At 40.9% G+C, this 17,344-nt stretch overlaps 2 protein-coding genes across 2 annotated transcripts; both read right to left on the minus strand.

Annotated features, from left to right (window-relative positions):
- Nucleotides 1-3,891: 3,891 nt before the first annotated feature.
- Nucleotides 3,892-11,989, minus strand: spata6l (spermatogenesis associated 6-like). Its single transcript, XM_035148252.2, has 12 exons — nucleotides 11,596-11,989; nucleotides 10,617-10,754; nucleotides 10,394-10,442; nucleotides 9,727-9,768; nucleotides 9,471-9,595; nucleotides 8,762-8,854; nucleotides 8,317-8,571; nucleotides 6,349-6,448; nucleotides 6,091-6,131; nucleotides 5,458-5,573; nucleotides 4,925-5,018; nucleotides 3,892-4,053 (listed from the first exon to the last, which is right to left on the minus strand). Exons 1-12 carry the CDS (start codon nucleotides 11,641-11,643, stop codon nucleotides 3,985-3,987), a joined length of 1,170 nt encoding a protein of 389 aa, XP_035004143.2. The 5' UTR covers nucleotides 11,644-11,989; the 3' UTR covers nucleotides 3,892-3,984.
- Nucleotides 11,990-12,141: 152 nt separating this feature from the next.
- trmt10a (tRNA methyltransferase 10A) lies at nucleotides 12,142-16,347 on the minus strand. Its single transcript, XM_035148275.1, has 7 exons — nucleotides 15,873-16,347; nucleotides 14,555-14,726; nucleotides 13,919-13,990; nucleotides 13,766-13,840; nucleotides 13,260-13,409; nucleotides 13,017-13,122; nucleotides 12,142-12,680 (listed from the first exon to the last, which is right to left on the minus strand). The coding sequence occupies exons 1-7, from the start codon at nucleotides 16,025-16,027 to the stop codon at nucleotides 12,493-12,495; spliced, it is 918 nt and encodes a 305-aa protein (XP_035004166.1). The 5' UTR covers nucleotides 16,028-16,347; the 3' UTR covers nucleotides 12,142-12,492.
- Nucleotides 16,348-17,344: the final 997 nt, after the last annotated feature.

Below are 17,344 nucleotides of genomic sequence, written 5' to 3' on the forward strand. Positions count from 1 at the left end.
GAGATAGTGGTCCGTAGACTGCGACGTGCAAACATCATATAATACTACAGGGATGAGCAAAACAAACCACATAGGGTTGATTTTGCCATTCTTAGCATGTGACCAATGACAGGACAAAGAGCCAGTTAATGGTTTTTCAGAACTAGACAAGCTTGAACAAACTCTCTCACCTCCACACAAGTAAATGTCACAAACGGCTGCACTTATGTGATGCTCCGGCTGCACTGTTTGTGAGTTGTTGAGATGTCATGAGGCCAGCACTGGTATAACTGGTAACGCCTCTTGCACCAAATTAGTTATTTTTCTTGAACCAGTTCTGTTCAGGATTTTTAGAACCTTGGTGCAATGAACCCACGTTTCCTGCAATTTTGAGAAGAACCATTGTAATCCAGGATTCCTCGTTAATGGAGGGTCATACATAAAATGCACAACGAATACAAATAGAAGTTACTTGATGGCAATCCCGGAGCTCATTGGCTATCGGCCGATGACGAATTAGCCTCTGGGGCAACAGCCAATAGTATGGGGCTTCCGGTGAAGACAGATATCCAGGCCGAGACTCCATCCTCCATTCTCCGTACAATGTTTACAGTCTGACTATCTTCTTTTATCACACCAGTCAAACGTTTCTCCACACAAAGCACAGTAATACTTTTTGAAGGTCTTTCAGGTCCAGTCCAACCAAAGCCTGGTCAAACGTGATTGGTCAAACTACAAACATAAAACAGAAGGCTTCCCTGCCCCCCAAAATCTCCCCTCGCCTGCACTTGGCTTTATAGAGCTTAACATCATGGTGGATCCCATTCAGACTCTTTTTTCCCCACAGGTTCTCACAAACCTGTTTTATTGTTACTTTCTTCATCCTCTCCTTCAAACCAGTAGACTGATGTCAAAATTATTTACTCTGAAAAACCTAGCTACTTTCTGGTTTCTACAGATTTTATCGAGTTTCATACAAAGTTATTTTGGATTAAAATTGTCTTAAAATTAGATGGAACCTGGTGCAAAGGGTGTATGAGTAACTACTGTGTGCTATTGTATATTGTTGTACCATTTATGCGATTCATATATGTTTTGCCAGGGTTGGTTCTATGACCACTATTCCCAGCATGGTAATATTTATCATTGTTTCTAGTTTGAAATACAATGGTCCATTATCTTTCCAACATCCCCCAAGTCTGAGCCTTTTCCTCAACCTCTGGCCGAAAACTCAATAATCATTGCAACACAACTTGCTCATGTTCCTTCTACTTGCAGTTACTGTATTCACGCCGTGCAAACTGAGATTCTCTCAAACAACAGACTCACCCGATCTACGACTCCTTGAAACAACATTGTCTGAACCTGTCATTCAGCCACCTACAAGCTTCTTGGTAGTTTAATTCACAGCATGATACCACACTGTAGGATGATCCATTCAAAGTTGAAATGAACTTTTAGTCGTCCATGCTGGGAAAAATCATATAACAACACCTGTGAAATTGTCATTGGTTGGTGTAAAGTACCACTCCCGAAACAACAGCTTTTAGTAGCTAGGAAACGTCCTCGCTATATTCAAATCACAGCTAAAGGTACGTTGGCCTAGTACATAAAAATAAGCAACTGCAAAATGCTGCGTCACCTTCAGCTTTATCTTGAACCAACTACCATAGTGTCGGAAAACTCAAACCTTGTCTATTTTCAGAAGATAAAAGATAAAATGATGGTGTTTAAGGTTTACTGTGATTCCACATGACTACAACCTTACCTTAGTGTCCTACTTGGGCATTCATGTTTCCAAAATCCATTGCCATTGTCAGCATCCTAATCCCAGTTTGTCCCTACTCTGCCAAAGGGGCCACATTTGAAATGAAGATGCTTCCTTGCCTTAACACTGATCAGAGACGATGTGTAGACAAGCTTCGCAAATCAGGTTGGGTCATATTTTTCAAAAGCACACTATGATGGCAACAGCATCACCCGTGTCTTTACAAACTACTTGATTACCTACAGTATGTGACACAACATGCACTACACGGTGACTCACTGCAAGCTAATAAAAGAAAGCTGGTGATTTTTGGTCTGATTTCGTTGTCTGCACATCTTCACCATGATTAAAATAATAATTGAACATGTCTGTGTGTTATTAAGAAAATTGCTTCATGTAGAACTATCTCACCCTGTATTAGGGCCATATTGAAGATTATCTATGGGTGAAATTCCAAGAATAATGTGGTAGTATAACAAGGATAAAAGTTGTAATATTACAAGAATAAAGTCAAAATATTACAAGAATAATGTTATAATTTCATGAGAATAAAGTCATAATATTACAAGAATAAACGTGTAATTTGTTCGAGGTCATTTTGTCTGAGGCTGTTGGTGTAAATCCACAGAGTTATCAAAGTTTTCCCCCGAGACCTGATGCCTATTCTTCTGACATCTGACTCCAACACCTGAAGGAACACTGTACTGTGGGCCTTCATTTATCAAAAGGCGTCACCTTCTCTGCTGCATTCTTTAAAAAAAGGTGTTCCTTGAAATAGACCCCGGCTAAAGCCTTCGATCACCCACCACCTTCGCTGTCTTTGCAGTTAAGCTGCCCCTGCTAGTTCTTAACTCGTCTGTTATTTATAGCATTATTCATAGACTTCTGTTAAAACCGACCAACCACACCACTAAAAAGACTCTGCACTGCCACATGACACGCAGCCATTCTGCAGTAGATCACAATGTTCCTGATAGAGCCGGTGCTTAATGCCTCACAGTCATAGTGAGCAGCTATTTCTCTGATATATGACAGTAGTTCACACAGAGCTGCATCGCCATAGACACAATTTGCTTTTAATAGCCTTTGGGTGATTTATCTGAGGACGAGACAATATCAGCTTGATAGGTTAACGATATAGAGGCGTGTGACGTCAAATCCTATTCTGCTGCCTCCAGGCCACGTTCAAACTGAGATGCAAGATTTTAATTTCACCAAGGCTTATATCTCTGTTCTGCACACATGCACACACCAGGAGAGTCAGGACATCTGAAGACTTCATTGGCAAGGTGGTCGTCTCTTTCTCTGCACGAGAAGAGAAATGCAGATGTCTCACATCACACACATCAAAAAAAGACAACGGAATTTGCTGTTACTTTTGCTGCTACAGTGCTTTGCAAGGATTGTCCTAACCTGGCATCCGTAGTGCAGTGGGTGCAAGTACAGAAGAAATAAGGGGGGTGATGAGTGACTTAGCTGTGAGTTTGTTGGAGCCCTCTTAATGATTAACGCAAGTTAAAATACACATTTACCATGACCTTCAGTTATGCTTCAAAATGTTTACCCTTATCAATGCTGCTAAAACCTTTATCTTGATGTTGTTCTCCTTTACATTTGACATCTATTGCACTTCTGTCCGTCCTGGGAGAGGGATCCCTCACATGTGGCTCTCTCTGAGGTTTCTACCTTCTTTTTACCCTGTTAAAAGGGTTTTTAGTAGTTTTTCCTTACTCTTGTTGAGGGTTAAGAACAGAGGATGTCACACCCTGTTAAAGCCCTATGAGACAAATTGTGATTTGTGAATATGGGCTATACAAATAAAATTTGATTGATTGATTGATTGATTTAGTGTATTGATTTAAAACAAGTCATCAATATAAATTACATCGAAATAACTTTGGAAAACATGTCTCCGTCTATGAAAATGCATCATCATGTATTACTTAGTATTTCATGGTCCTGAAAACTGCATAACAACATACAATATCAAACATTGTTAGGACAATGTAACAGCTTCACATTTAAACAAATTCCCAACATGGAGGCGTGTGCTGTGGGCATTTGTTTTTCTTTATTTGATAGTTAACAGTGTGCTCTTAAAAACATGGGGAGAGAAAGACATTGGTCTGATAAACGAGAATGCTTTCAAATGATTAGGCCACCAGGAGCAGCATATTTCAAATTCAAAGTTCTTGAAACTCGGCAGGTCCACCTCACCGTTTCGGAGCCTGGCCAGGTCATCGGGGCGGACCTGGAGAGACGGACCTTCTGGCCAAAACCCGGTCTACCTCAGAGACTGTGGCCCCCTGAAACACAACAACCACCACCTCTGTCGTTTTGTTCCATTGTTACATATGTAATGCTCTGTGCGTTTCTAGAGACGTATACGGGGCAAAGTTGTGCTATTACTGAAACACATTGGCATTCAGAAATAAACTACAAAATAAAATATGCCCATTTAAATAATATATTTTTACACAGGTTGTTACTCTGAGTTGTAAAATATATTTATGACTTTGTTATAAATAAATAATTACAAAATTATTTTCAATATTCTTTTTTATTTTTAAATATTCTTACTGTGGAAGACAGGTTAGGTTTCATTTAAAGCAGCAAATTTGGCAAACTCATTGGAATAATGAAAAATATTTTTGCTGAGAAGAGAAACTGAAGGCAGCTCTGTTTTTGCACTGGTGCAGTTAGTGTTGTGGAAAGTGCTGAGTTTGCAAATTAAAATGGGAGCACATTAGACAATTTATGGTTCCTAAAAAAGGATTCAAACACAGATTCTTTCTAGAGAATAAATGTCCAAAGTGATTCCTATTCAGGTAAACTCACATGCAATAAGACCCCACTACAATGAGGAGTGGCTAGCAAGTGGAAAAGTAGAATGGCCTGCTGAAAAAGTCTTATAGACTGAGACACATAAGCATTTTCAGACATGAACCTTAAGAGAATTGGGTCCCGACTTCCTTCGGAGTTTGCCTTTCACACATGCACAAGGCAGCAGGAGATTCTCTGGTGTTTTTTTGTTTTTTTTTTTACAAAGGGACTTGCCGGAGAAACTCACTTGGACATGTGCGTTCTCACATACAGCCCCTGTGGAGAATGTCTGGAGACTCTCCAGAGTTCTGTGCATGTCTGAAAGCAGCTATACCGATGCTTGTCATTACTTACGCAGAGAAGTCGGCGTACAGCTTTTGGCGTCGTAAGGAGTCCTCGAACGCGCTCATGGACTTCTTCCCATTCTCTGTGAGAACTGGATGGAGACCTGAACAGCCACAGTCAGACACTTCTTAGAAGCCATCATGAAAAATGAACATCCCAGTGTCATCTTCATGTGCTTGTATGTTCCTCAGGGCGTTCAGGGTGACAGAAACATTCATAAAATAGGTAGATAAGACAAGTTATTCCTGCAGGCTAATGCACACTAACTTCTTTAATGACAGATTGAAAATGTGCAGCATCATTTTCCTCTAAATATCAAACACCAGAGACATCATATTAAGCTGCTGTAACATTACACTACCTCCTTGAACAGGCTGTGTAAAAGGGGGCAACTGACACCTTATTCAAATTGGTTAAATGGAATGAATACTTCTCGACTTGGCGATTAGGGCTCACTAGACGTTTGGATTTTAATATAAAAAGAAGGTGAAGCGCATGGTTTACGATGAATATTAATGGTTCTACCTTTTCAAGAAACTGACCTGTTGTGCCTGGCTCCTTTGTCAGACTGCCACGACGCTGAAGGGTCAGGAGCACGACGGCCGTCATGAAGGTCGTGTGTTTCTGAGCCGGAGTCGTCTTCAGATGTCTCTTCAACCTACAAACAGAAGCAGGAAGTAGTCGCAACCTTCCTTTGTATTGTTGAGATAACTATACCTCACTGACACATCTAGAAACTCCACAATTCATTTATCTATTTCAACTATGAATACTGGCCTCATTTGCAGTTAATAGAGGCTTAATCCATCCATCCATCAATTTTGTGATAACCTTATTTTAGGGTAACATTGTTAGTAAATTTTGTGTTAGGTTCTCTTATAAAAATCAATACATCTTGGACTAACAAGTTTGAGGCCTGGATTGTAAAAGTTTGTCCCAGGGTGACCTAGAGTCTAGCTTTTTGTGAAAGTTGATTATATGCTGTCTTTTCAGGAGTAAAATAAGAATATTGTGTATATATACCCACAATTCTTTCACATTATGCATCACTTGCAAAGTGTAGGCTATATATGCTATTTCTTCTATATATGTTTATTGAGAACAATAAATAAAGTAAAGCTCATCCCCACATAGTAATAGCTCTCTTTTTAAAAGGGTGAAAATGATGTTCCTACCAAACCATTGGATTTCCTTCTGCCAGTTGGAGAGAATGTCACTAAAACAACAAAAAGAGGGGAAAACATTGAATCACAGACTGTAAGTGGTTTACAGCACAACAGCTGACTATAAGTATGTTGAAATAAAACTATCACATGTTTACAGTAAACTGCTGAAATAAAGCAATGTAACTATGCCTTTATATTTCTTAGGCAGTTATGGTAAGTTGTTTTGAGACCTACTTCAGTGACCCAGGTTTATATGAGGATGTCTACCTGCTGATGAAGACCTGACCAAAGGTGAAGAGGAGTTGGTCAACACTGCAGAAACATGGGGTGAGTCCCATCGACTGGCTCCCGGCCACGAAGCCAGCATCTACGCGCAGATGAGCAACACAGTGAGCGCACCAGCAGGTCAAACTGCTACAAGACGTACACAGGATCCAGAAAATATCCAGACCTTTTCAATCTTTACACTGTTTTCTGTGCGTTATAAATCTACACTCGATAGGGATAAAGTGAAAACATAGACCTGACAGCTTTAGGTAGCTTTACAGATGTTCAATAGTGTCATAAACGCTATAAAGCAATAAAGACCTGAATGTTGGAGGCTACTGCGACGGCTGCCATCGTGTTCTCTCATCTCTGCAAAACACAAAGATCCTATGAACTTGTTTTTCTCCTGATGTGCAGTGTGACTTGTGGTATCTTCTATACACAGGTTTGTGCCTTTCTAAACTACATCTAATCAATTTAATTTGTCAAGGATGGATTTTTTTTTAAACGAGCAAAAACAAATATTTAAAAACATGTTTTCACCTTTCGTCATTATGGATATCTGAGAGTAGATCGCATGGTATTTAAAATTATACAACACAATAAAGTGTGACACAGCGAAGGGGTCACAATACTTCCTGAGGCCACTGCACACTGATTACAAGAGATTAGGCCCTTTTATTGTGGTAAGGAAAAAGGTGCTACTCCTCCTCTCACACAAACAAAACTGTTGAAACTTTGGCAGGAAGTAGAGTTTTCAGCCAGGAGCCATCACATCAAGTGTGGAACTCTGGGTTTTCAGGGCCTTTGATTCAACCTCTACCTGCCAGCTATTTGTGTCTCTGTCATCTTACTGTCCTTGTCCGGGATTGTCATTTGTCTAGTTGGCAAGGAGATGGGCCATGGAACTGTCTCTTCTCTTGATAGTTATCTGGTCTCGTCCTCTGACTCCCGACATCCAATCTCTTATCTGTTTGTATCTTTCTTATCTTATATGGATTAACCTCAGGGGACCATGGGTGAAATATTAACTCGTGATGACATAATGACCCCTGTTTATTGTTTATGTATTCGGTAGTAATTAACTTTTAACAAGCAATATGAAAGATGTAAACTAAATAACAAAGGCCTTGAAGTTACATTTTAGCTAGGGGCCCCAGAATTGTACGACTACAGGTGTCATGTTAAGGCCGTCATTATTTCTCTTCATACTAGAATATGAAATAAAAGAAACTAATGGCCAAACAGCGAACTTGGAGCCTTTGGCCATTAGCCTCTGATATCTATCAGTGCTCATCATGCACGACACACGTTACACAGAGTCAAAGAAGTATCAAGACAAACGGACAAAAGAGGGAGACTCAGATGTGTTCGTGCCAAGGAGTTACAACACGGAAGAAGGGGAAGAATCAGCCGACATCATTGATGATGAAGTGGAGCAGCAAAACATTCTCCATCCCTGGCTTTATTCAAATGGACACATTTCCTCCTGGACAGTTTTTCATACATGCAAATCATTTTTCGCTGTAACCTTTGTTAGTAGTGTGTAGCCTTTTATTTGATCTGACGTAAGAGGGGTTTCAGTTGTATATGTCTTCGAAGGAATTAATGTGATATGAGTCTCAGTTTGCTTTGCACAGATACATCTGGTAGAGGTTGGCTCCTGTTATACTTTTAGTCCATTTCAGAGCCTGTACTTTGATACGTTTACTTGAGTAAAGAGTTTGAATCAGTACTTACACTTTTACCGGAGTAGTTTGTGACACAAGTATCTGTACTTCTACTTGAGTAAAGAATATGTGGAGTTTTACCACCTCTGTTAGTTATTGACTACAAAGTCATTCAGAGTGATTTTGTGACACTGACTCTCAAAACCTCTCACCACCACAGGGGAGATATTAGATGAGAGCTCTCCTCTGCCATCTGCTGGCCATTTTATAAAGAAAAGGATGAATCAGGTGTACTCACGGGTCGGGAGGTGCTGGCTGCTTCCACGTCGGTTGGGTTGGGAGCCGCAGGGTCCAGGCTGAGCCGGGCCAGATGCTGGGTGTTTCTCTGCGGGGACTGGGATCTGGAAATGCGTGACAGCGACCTGGCTGTGCCGTGTCTCTCTCGGCCTGTCCTTCCACCTCGTCTCCTTGCAGAGGTTTGAGACTGGTTCCTCTGAGGAGAGGAGGTCCTGGGTCTGCTGGAGCGCATCAAGTTCCTCTTTATCGCTGGTCTCTGGGAACAAGACAGTGGTTGTCTTAAAAAGCCCGAATGTAACACAAATGTTTACGGTTCCGAATATCCTCATTGTCTCTGTATGTATAAAGGCCACAAGTTGAATTCAAGGAACTCTTCAATCCCAGAGAACTGTTGCTAGTTAATGTAGCCACCTCAGGAATGATGCTTATGTATATATCATCTTTACCATGAGTACATTGAGGTGAATGTTGATCTCAGAATCAGCGGAGCTCTCAATGATGGTGGTTTTGGTGGAGAACTCCAACCTCGGAGCAATACCCTGAGGGAAAAACAGAAGGGACCAAACATTTGTTCCATAATCGTATTAATCTAAACTTGGATTATGATTATAACTAGATTGATTTGCTATACAATATGCCGACTCACGTCTACTACCAACATCGGTAATACCTCTATCATTTCAATTGCCATTGCTGCTCGCTTCATATCTGTCCGACATTTCCTTTGTATAAATACTTGACACATCTCTCCATTTATGTTTTTTGGGTAATTTATCCTCAGGCCAGGAGAGGGGATAACACATCTGGTACAGATTGTTAAGCCCCATGAGGCAAACTGTGATTTGTGAATATGACCTGTAAACACACAAATGTGACCAAATCACACATAATTAGTATATATATATAATTTGCTCTCATATGTGACTGTGAAAATTCAGTTAAAGGAAATTCTTAAAAATAAACAAACAAAAAGTAAATATTTCGTTTCTGATAGCATTACAGTTTTGATGATGTCAGAGATGGTAGCATTTATATGGCGGTAGACAATAAAGAAATGTCAAAATCAATGCACTGAGGATTTTTTCATGTGAAACGGCTACACGTGCTGAACGTGGAGAACAATACTGTACAATTTGAAAAAGAGCTGGGGCCTACAGGGAAGTAAGGTGCTCGGGTCATGAGAACCTCTCGGTCCACTCCGGAGAAGGAGGGAACCAGTCTGGGCTCTGGGAATAAAAACCGTCGAGCATCTTCCTCAAAGCAGGCGAGAATGTTCCCCGCTGCACACACAAACGCACAATGGTAACACAACCACTTTAAGACATTCTGGCTGGAATCTGCTTTAGAGATCCCCCAGCCCTGCAGTGAACAAGGAATACCCATGGTTAAAAAAAAAAAGAAATAGTCTCACCGGGAGGGGCCAGCTGCACCAGTTCAACTCTGACCGTCTCATCTGAGAAGAGGATACATCAAGTTGAAAGAAATCGACTGTATCATCACAGAAAGGCAAATCTCAAATGCACAGCTGCATAGGAGGAGGAGCGGGTTCGATCCCAGTCTCCCCGATTCCCAGTTTCCCCCATTCCGAAGTGTCCTTTGGCATGATACTGAATCCCAAATTAGCCCTGACAGCTGTGTCAGCAGTGTATGGGTGATGTATGATAGAGACTGTGCTTCACATATATGCACTGTATGACCATATGTGTGAATGGGTGGAGGACAAAACTGCAAAGTGCTTTGAGTGGTAAATATAATAATTATATTTATGATTATTGTCGTGAAAATTGTAAAAACTCCATCCACTGAGGAAGACCATGCAATTTGAGTTAACATCATCTTATCAAACCTTTGATCTTGTTTCAACAGACTGCGCAACTTCTGCACAGCTACAATAAATACTGTATACGAATGGGAAATGTAAAAATAACCATGAACTAATTGTCTGAAGAAATTGCCCCCCCCCCCAAAAAAAGAGATGGCTTGCATAATGTAGCATGGAGAAGTAAAATATGATCGGCCAACCAAATTAGTTCAATACATATTTCAATAATGACTTTAGACAGTAATATATAACTTACACTCAAGCATCACAGCGATGTCTCCGGGGTCCACTGCATGTCTGAAGATCTGGATAATGTTTACACAGCTATATGTAGTCACTCGTTACAGGCATGCAACAAAGGATGTATATAGAAAATGACTATATAGAGAAACACTCCATCTGAGTCGTCACTGATTTATTCAATAAAAAAATGCAACAACCCATTTGATGTATAGCGTTTCAGCTGTGTCACGACTTGCCTTCTCGAAGGTCATCTTCTCATGAAACAGCAGAGGGAAGACGGCAGGGAGACACTCAGACTGACGGCACTGGCCCATGAAACACATGCTGAGGTAGATGTCATCTTTGGCTGGCAGATGAACCCCAGGACAGGAAACCTGTTTCATTCAAAAGGGTTATCAGCAATTTTCTTCTGGCTGCCAATAAGAATGAAGAAGTCTTTGTTGCTTATGTACATTTATGCAAAAAAAGGGGGGGCACATTTTTTTTTTTACTTTACTACACAGACTGTGTTCACAATTTATTTATCTTGTTCCCACAACATACAAACAATATATAATCTTGGAGTTCAGGGGTGTTGGGCCAAATGTAACAAGATATCACAAATAAAGAAATTAAGATCAAATGAAAGGATTTATTTACTACAGGTGTAAATGTAATTGTTCCCAAACATTACTGATTAGAGCATTTAGAAAATGATCAGACATATAACTGTGCTTACAACAATACTGATCCGGTATTCTGAGTGTGACCCTTCACAATGAGGTCAGCCTGTGTAATGTCATATAGCTGCACTACATAAGACAAGGCTGTGCTGTGGAGCCTGAATGCTAATGTCATGAGTATCGCTCTTTATCATGGATATTTGAACATATAAACAGTATATAGGTTATGTATCGCTCAGCTGGTTGAATGGAGCACCCGCTCGGCAGTGTCTAATGGCGGTGATCTTAGATTATAAAATAAAATCTAAAAAGTTTAACAACTATTCTCTGTATAAGATACACGCCGAATTGTAGTGGGACTCTTAAAGTATTATGCAAAGTTGCCAGTGCGGCTCTCATAACAGAGTATGTTTGATAATCAAACGGCGAATTAAAAAGTGACGAAGATTAGAATGAAGACTGGTGTTAGTGGCGCAGGTGTCTCCCCATAGAGCCACTAAAGTTAGAGCAGGAGCAGTTAAAGAATACATGAGAAATAAAAGACTCCTCTTACCGCTCTGAGCTTTAATTCAACCACCACTTTCAGAGCTTTTCGAGACATTGGAGCTTCCGGTCTGAGCCACAGCTTCTCTCCCGGTTCGGCGTCTCCTTACCTTGTTACCCTGGTTACTTCAACTTCCGGGTTTAGTGGCTAGAGCAACAACGGCTGTCCTGCCCATTTGTAAATATCTTCTCGCAGTCGCATTTTGTCATATTCATATTGTATATATTTGTGATGGATGAATGATTGAGATGGATGAATAGCAAAAATGGATGGATGGATGGAAGGATTCAATTAATTTATATCCATTAATATATCGCACATAGCATTTCGTAATCATTCATTTTGGATGCATACCTGCCTATATATTTTTAATAGTCTACATATGCACATATATATGTATAAGTCTAATTCAATATCCCCTATACTAAAGCACAAACACAGTAAATGAATTTCCACAGCGTAGGACCAATAAAGTTTTATCTTATCATATTTTGTCGGGATATAGAATACTATACGGTCAAAAATTCCAGGAATCATTAAGAGTGAAACCAGAGGTCAAGTGTTTACTTTGTCTTGTATTAAATCTTTTCTTTGAAAAAGTTCCATTTGGCACAGGTGTGGCAGCTCAAAAAATAAAACTTCAGTAAACCGTATGCCCTTGAATGTGATAGCAATACTCTGCCAGAAGTTACAGCAAAACTGAAAATGTCAAAAGTTCATTAACTTGAACAGTGTAATTGACAGTTGGAACAAAATACAATTTTAAATAAATATTTAGTAAAAACCCCAAAAAAGTATTTTGAAATTTTCAAGACAAATATAAATCCAACCACTTTCATTTGCCTCTTCTTCTCCGTAGTATTCAACGTTAGAACTCTGATTGCAATTGTCCATTCAGGCAGAGTTTTAGGTTCTTTTCTCAGTTTGCTCTGTTGTGTCGGGGTCCGGCTCTGAGCCTGAATCTTCCTCCTCTTTTTCCTGAACAGTCGTTCCATCCTTGTCGACGGCCACAGCTCCTTTCCTCTGAGGCAGGACGGTGAAAAAGGCCTCCTGCCAGCTGTGCTTCTCCTGATAGGCCAAGATGATCTCAAACACTGCGAGAGGAATGAAAACACACAAAACACACCTGAGACGCAAAGCACGACTCGTCCAACATCCTGAACTAAGATTGGTCAGCTGCTTCACCAGTCCTTCATCTGTTCCAGCACTGCGTGTATGCCGTCTATACAATGGCCACAGACTGACTAATGCCAATGTATGATGCAAAAACTATGATGCTAAGATTATACATACATATAAGATTAAAGTTTACTTCAGGTTAAAATGAACACCATTACCCAATCACGACTAAAACTGGTCAGTGACAATTTGTACAGTGGCTAAAAATGACTCATACAAGTCTCATGTTTTGGTCGGATGTATGTACTCACCATGGTTGACTGCCAGAACCTTCCTACTGTTCATCTTGACAAAGCTGCTTAGAGGAAGCTGAGCGTGATCAATCCCCAGCTCTTTCGCCCTCTCAAAGGTTATCCCCTGCAAACGATGCCCAGACAGAAAACCAACCGGGTCAAATCATGAAGCGGTACATGATGAACCAGAGGGGAACATGCCTCCAAAAACTACTCCGCTTCACACGTTTCTAAAACGAGCGGCACTGAAGTCAGACCAACCTTGTGATGGTTGTGGTCCACCAGGCCTCCGATCACGTAGGCTTTTTTTTGGTCCAGTTCCTCCAGCACATTGGGAGAGTCGGACGTCAGGTACACCAGATCTTCCTTAGCCACAACTTTACTGTAGTGCTCAGTTTTAATGGTAATGTCCTGTACACAGATGCACAAGGAGACACTTAAACACACGATGCCAACAAATGTCTATCTAAAGACCTAACAGCCTGAAAGAAAAGCCAGACTGCACAGACGGGAAGAAATATGCTTAGTGGTAAGACTAAAATCAAGGTCATTTTTACCTTGGAGGCTAAAACTAATGATTATCTTCAATACCACATTGACACCTACAATTATTATTTTCTTAATTAATCCTTTGGTCAGTAAAACATCATATAACATGGCCATCACAGTATCCTAGAGAACAGAGTGACAGTATTTCAGTGTTTTGCTTACGTTCAAAATTATTGCCGCCAACAGCTGCTAAAAACAATAAATAAACATCTGCTTACCTTCCAGTTTACCCATCCTTTGTCCTTTTCATCCATGCCCTGTTTCAGCTGTCCCCCCAGGCTCGTCAGATAAAACTGGAGAAGCGAGAGCTGTGGTTACAGGTCGGACAGGATTGTTTGTGCCCGCTCATTCGTTGGCCAGTCATCACTAACCTGCACTGGATGAACGGCTCGTCTGTTCTCAGCATAGCACCGCTGGATCTGTTTGTGAAGCTTCCGCACATCCTGAGAAGACAAGAACATTAGTGATCAGGGAGACTTGGTGCACTATTCCTTGACCCAGATGGAAAACGTCACAAGTAAAGATGTGAAGGAGTTAGGAAAAAGTCAAACGATGCAGAGAAAATCCAACTCCACTTACACTCTGTTTTTTTATTTAAACAACTTTATTTATAAGATCAAATATACAGTATACTGTAAGCTGACAGTTACAGAATAGTTTACACAGAATGACACATCCTAAGATAAGATTTTCATTTCATACACAGGACAATTAACTGTCAGTTACTCACAGGAAGACAACAAAACTGATTTTTATTGGGGGGAAAAAAAACAAAACAGACAGCTCAGATGATTGTGTGAGGATTTACATCAGTTCTAGATTGAGTCACGAGAATGAAACAGCCGTTGCTGCCGTAAAGAATTGTGGGAGGACACTTTCTCCCCTTCTTTCATTAAGGGTGGTCCAATGTTTCTAATGCTGCAGGAGATGAGTTAGGAAGCACTGAAGCTCCTATCCTTATCATTTAGAGAATTCAAACAGCTATCATTATGGCGGGCGCTGCTTACCTTGAGCAGCATGAGGCTATCGAAGCTGCAGTCCACCACCAGCCTCAGAGAGCTGGGCGTCATCTCTCTGCGGGGACGCTTTCTGGCACTCTGGGCATCATCCCCGGGTTCCTCCTCCTCACAATTCTGCCTCTGTACGCGACGCTGCTGCTTCCTCTCCTTTCGTCTCTGCCTGCAGCGGAAAACAAGCCAGCTACTGCGATGTGGACCAGGACATGGTATTACTCTGCAGACCCCCCACATTGTAGTAAAATGCTCAAAAACCCAAGTCGTTTAACAGTGATTAGTGGAAAAGGCCTCGAATCATTTTAAGTAACTAACTTATTTGAAATATTTACCTCATCTACATAGAGATGGGGTTGGATGACATGACAAAATTACGTCAAGATAATCATTTTCATATTAGTCGATATTGATAAACAATATAATATCTGTAATTAAGTTTGAAGACTGATTTTAGCTCCTAAGTGAAGGTTGTGGTTTCAAACTCATCTTTGAGCAGAGAATAACAAACACTGAATAGAAAAGTTAAACATTTTACAATTGTGAGGAAGATTATAACACAAGTATGAGTTATATATCCTCACTATGTTTAGACAATGCATAAGCAATAAATTGATATATACTGACCTTTTGTTATATTGTTATTGATGGAAAAAAACAAGACTGCAATTGTTATTGATTGATGTTGAGGTTCCTTAAAGATTCAGTGTGTAGAACTTAGTGACATCTAGTGGTGAAGTTGCATGTTGCAGCTGTATACCCCTCACACTCCCCTTCCAAACATGACAGAGAACCCTTGGTAGCCTTCAGTCGTCATAAAAACTCAAAAGGTGTTTAGTTTGTCCAGTCTGGGCTACTGTAAAAAAAAATAAAAATGGCGGTCTCTGTGGAGAGGACCCTCTCCTGATGTAAATATAAAGTAAAGGCCCCATTCTAGGGTAAAGAAAACAATAATTCCTACAATTTAGATGATTACCCACTAGTAAAACATCACTAGGATTACTTTATATCCACTTTTGGCCAATAAATCCCTTTTACCCAAATCTTACACACTGGACCTTTAAAACGGTTTTATTTAGCCTTGTGCACACGTCCGGTTTGATATATATAAATAAAAGGGGGGTGTTTAAGCGCAAGTAAACAATAGAAATAAAACCATTGTCATGTTTTGTCATGACACAATCTTGTTTACATGCCACTGCGAGCAAAGACGAGGTTAAACTGACACACAGTTGGACGGAGCTCGGCGCGGCTGTGAGGAGAACATGTGTTTTATTAGCAGAGCAGCTGCTGACACCTGTGTGGCCTCACTCACTTCCGCAGCTCCCGGTCCCCTTCCCACTTCTGCTGCTTCAGAAGCTTCTTCCTCTGCCGTTTGGACAGCGCCTGGTTCTCCGCCGCAGCGTCGTCGTCTCCATTCTCGCCGTGCTGCTGGGCTGAAGCCTCCCTCTTCTCGCCGTCATCGGCCATGAGCACCGAGCAGAGCTGAAAGCTGCCTGCCTCCCTGTGACGCCTTCCCGTCAGCGAGCTGCTGCTCCTGCTGTTAGCTTGTTAGCTGCTGTTAGCTGCCCTTTGCACAGAGCCAAGCGGCTGCATTTAACGACGAGCCGCAGTTTCCCAACGCTTCACTGCAGAGACTGATCCGTGTAAAGCGTCTCCATCCCCCGCACAGCCAACTACACGAGTCCCCCCCCGACACACACCAGGAAAACAACGTAAACACGCTACACAGCAGCAGATCCACATGCATCTACTGTGATGGTGGCGCGTGTGTGACGTCATTTAACCGCGTCAGCTGCATTCAAATGCAACCAGAAATACTGCGGACCTTTTAATAAAACACCATAGACTGTACATAAGGCTTAAAACACTGCATTTATGAATTTCAACTACATATTAAAACTGTATGTAACTTTATAACATAAGTTCAACGTAAAGTGTCACATTTAAGCAAGTTTTCTTTTTATTATTATTATTATTACATTGTGTGAATAAATCAAAGAACTTGAGAAGGATTTAATTAATTAAAGTTAAACTTATAAATAAAGATATATGTTAGACACACGGTTTATTCAATCTTTGATCATTTGATTAATACAAATAATAGTGTGTGTGTGTGTGTGTGCGTGTGTGTGTGTGTGTGTGTGTGTGTGTTACTGATCGGGTTGTAATGGAATGTGTTTCAGACAAACATGGGTTTAAATGCCTGTGTGTACAGTTACAGCTCTGCAACACGATCCTGCTGCCTCTCCATCCCCTGCTAACCCACTTACTGTACCAGCCTTGGACACTGACTGCTCACAACGCTCACATTCCTCCATCAGCAGTGCTAAGCCAGCTTTCAGCCATGCAAACAGGCCAGTGAGTTCTGCAGTTCCAGACCAGATCAGTCATTTCTTCTTCTCATTTATTCAATTCAAGGAATTTTCTTTCTTCCTGAGGGAGATTTTTAGGGCAATATCAAATCTCATATCTGTATGTTAGGTACAGAGCGCCTAGCTTAGCATGGCGAGACTGGAAACTGATACACATTCACTCCAAGTTTAAAAATGCACATGCCTATGCCTCTAAAGCTAAGACAAATGATTTTAGGCTAGTAACATGCTGGATCTACTTCTTGTGTCCATCCACCAAGCAACGCTGCCTTGTTGGAATAAGACAGTTTGAGTTTAGGTGGTTTTCTCCCCAGATGGTACCCAACCTGGCAACCTGTGACAAGAAGACCGTAAAGCTGCACACTTCAGCTATGTTTCAATCGAGGAACCACCTGTTGTAGTCTTTGTTTCT

This window comes from Hippoglossus stenolepis, chromosome 23 (genome assembly GCF_022539355.2).
Source record: "Hippoglossus stenolepis isolate QCI-W04-F060 chromosome 23, HSTE1.2, whole genome shotgun sequence".
NCBI lineage: Eukaryota > Metazoa > Chordata > Actinopteri > Pleuronectiformes > Pleuronectidae > Hippoglossus > Hippoglossus stenolepis.

Coding starts and splice junctions, on each gene's coding strand:
- spata6l (XM_035148252.2), bottom strand. CDS start 11,643: ATGTCTCGAAAAGCTCTGAAAGTGGTGGTTGAATTAAAGCTCAGAGCG. Junction 6,449..8,316: donor CAGCCAGCACCTCCCGACCC/GTGAGTACACCT, acceptor ATCTGCGCGTAG/ATGCTGGCTTCGTGGCCGGG. Junction 5,574..6,090: donor GAAGGAAATCCAATGGTTTG/GTAGGAACATCA, acceptor TTCTGTTTGTAG/GTTGAAGAGACATCTGAAGA.
- trmt10a (XM_035148275.1), bottom strand. CDS start 16,027: ATGGCCGATGACGGCGAGAAGAGGGAGGCTTCAGCCCAGCAGCACGGC. Junction 14,727..15,872: donor GGGGACCGGGAGCTGCGGAA/GTGAGTGAGGCC, acceptor TTTCCGCTGCAG/GCAGAGACGAAAGGAGAGGA. Junction 13,841..13,918: donor GAGCCGTTCATCCAGTGCAG/GTTAGTGATGAC, acceptor TCGCTTCTCCAG/TTTTATCTGACGAGCCTGGG.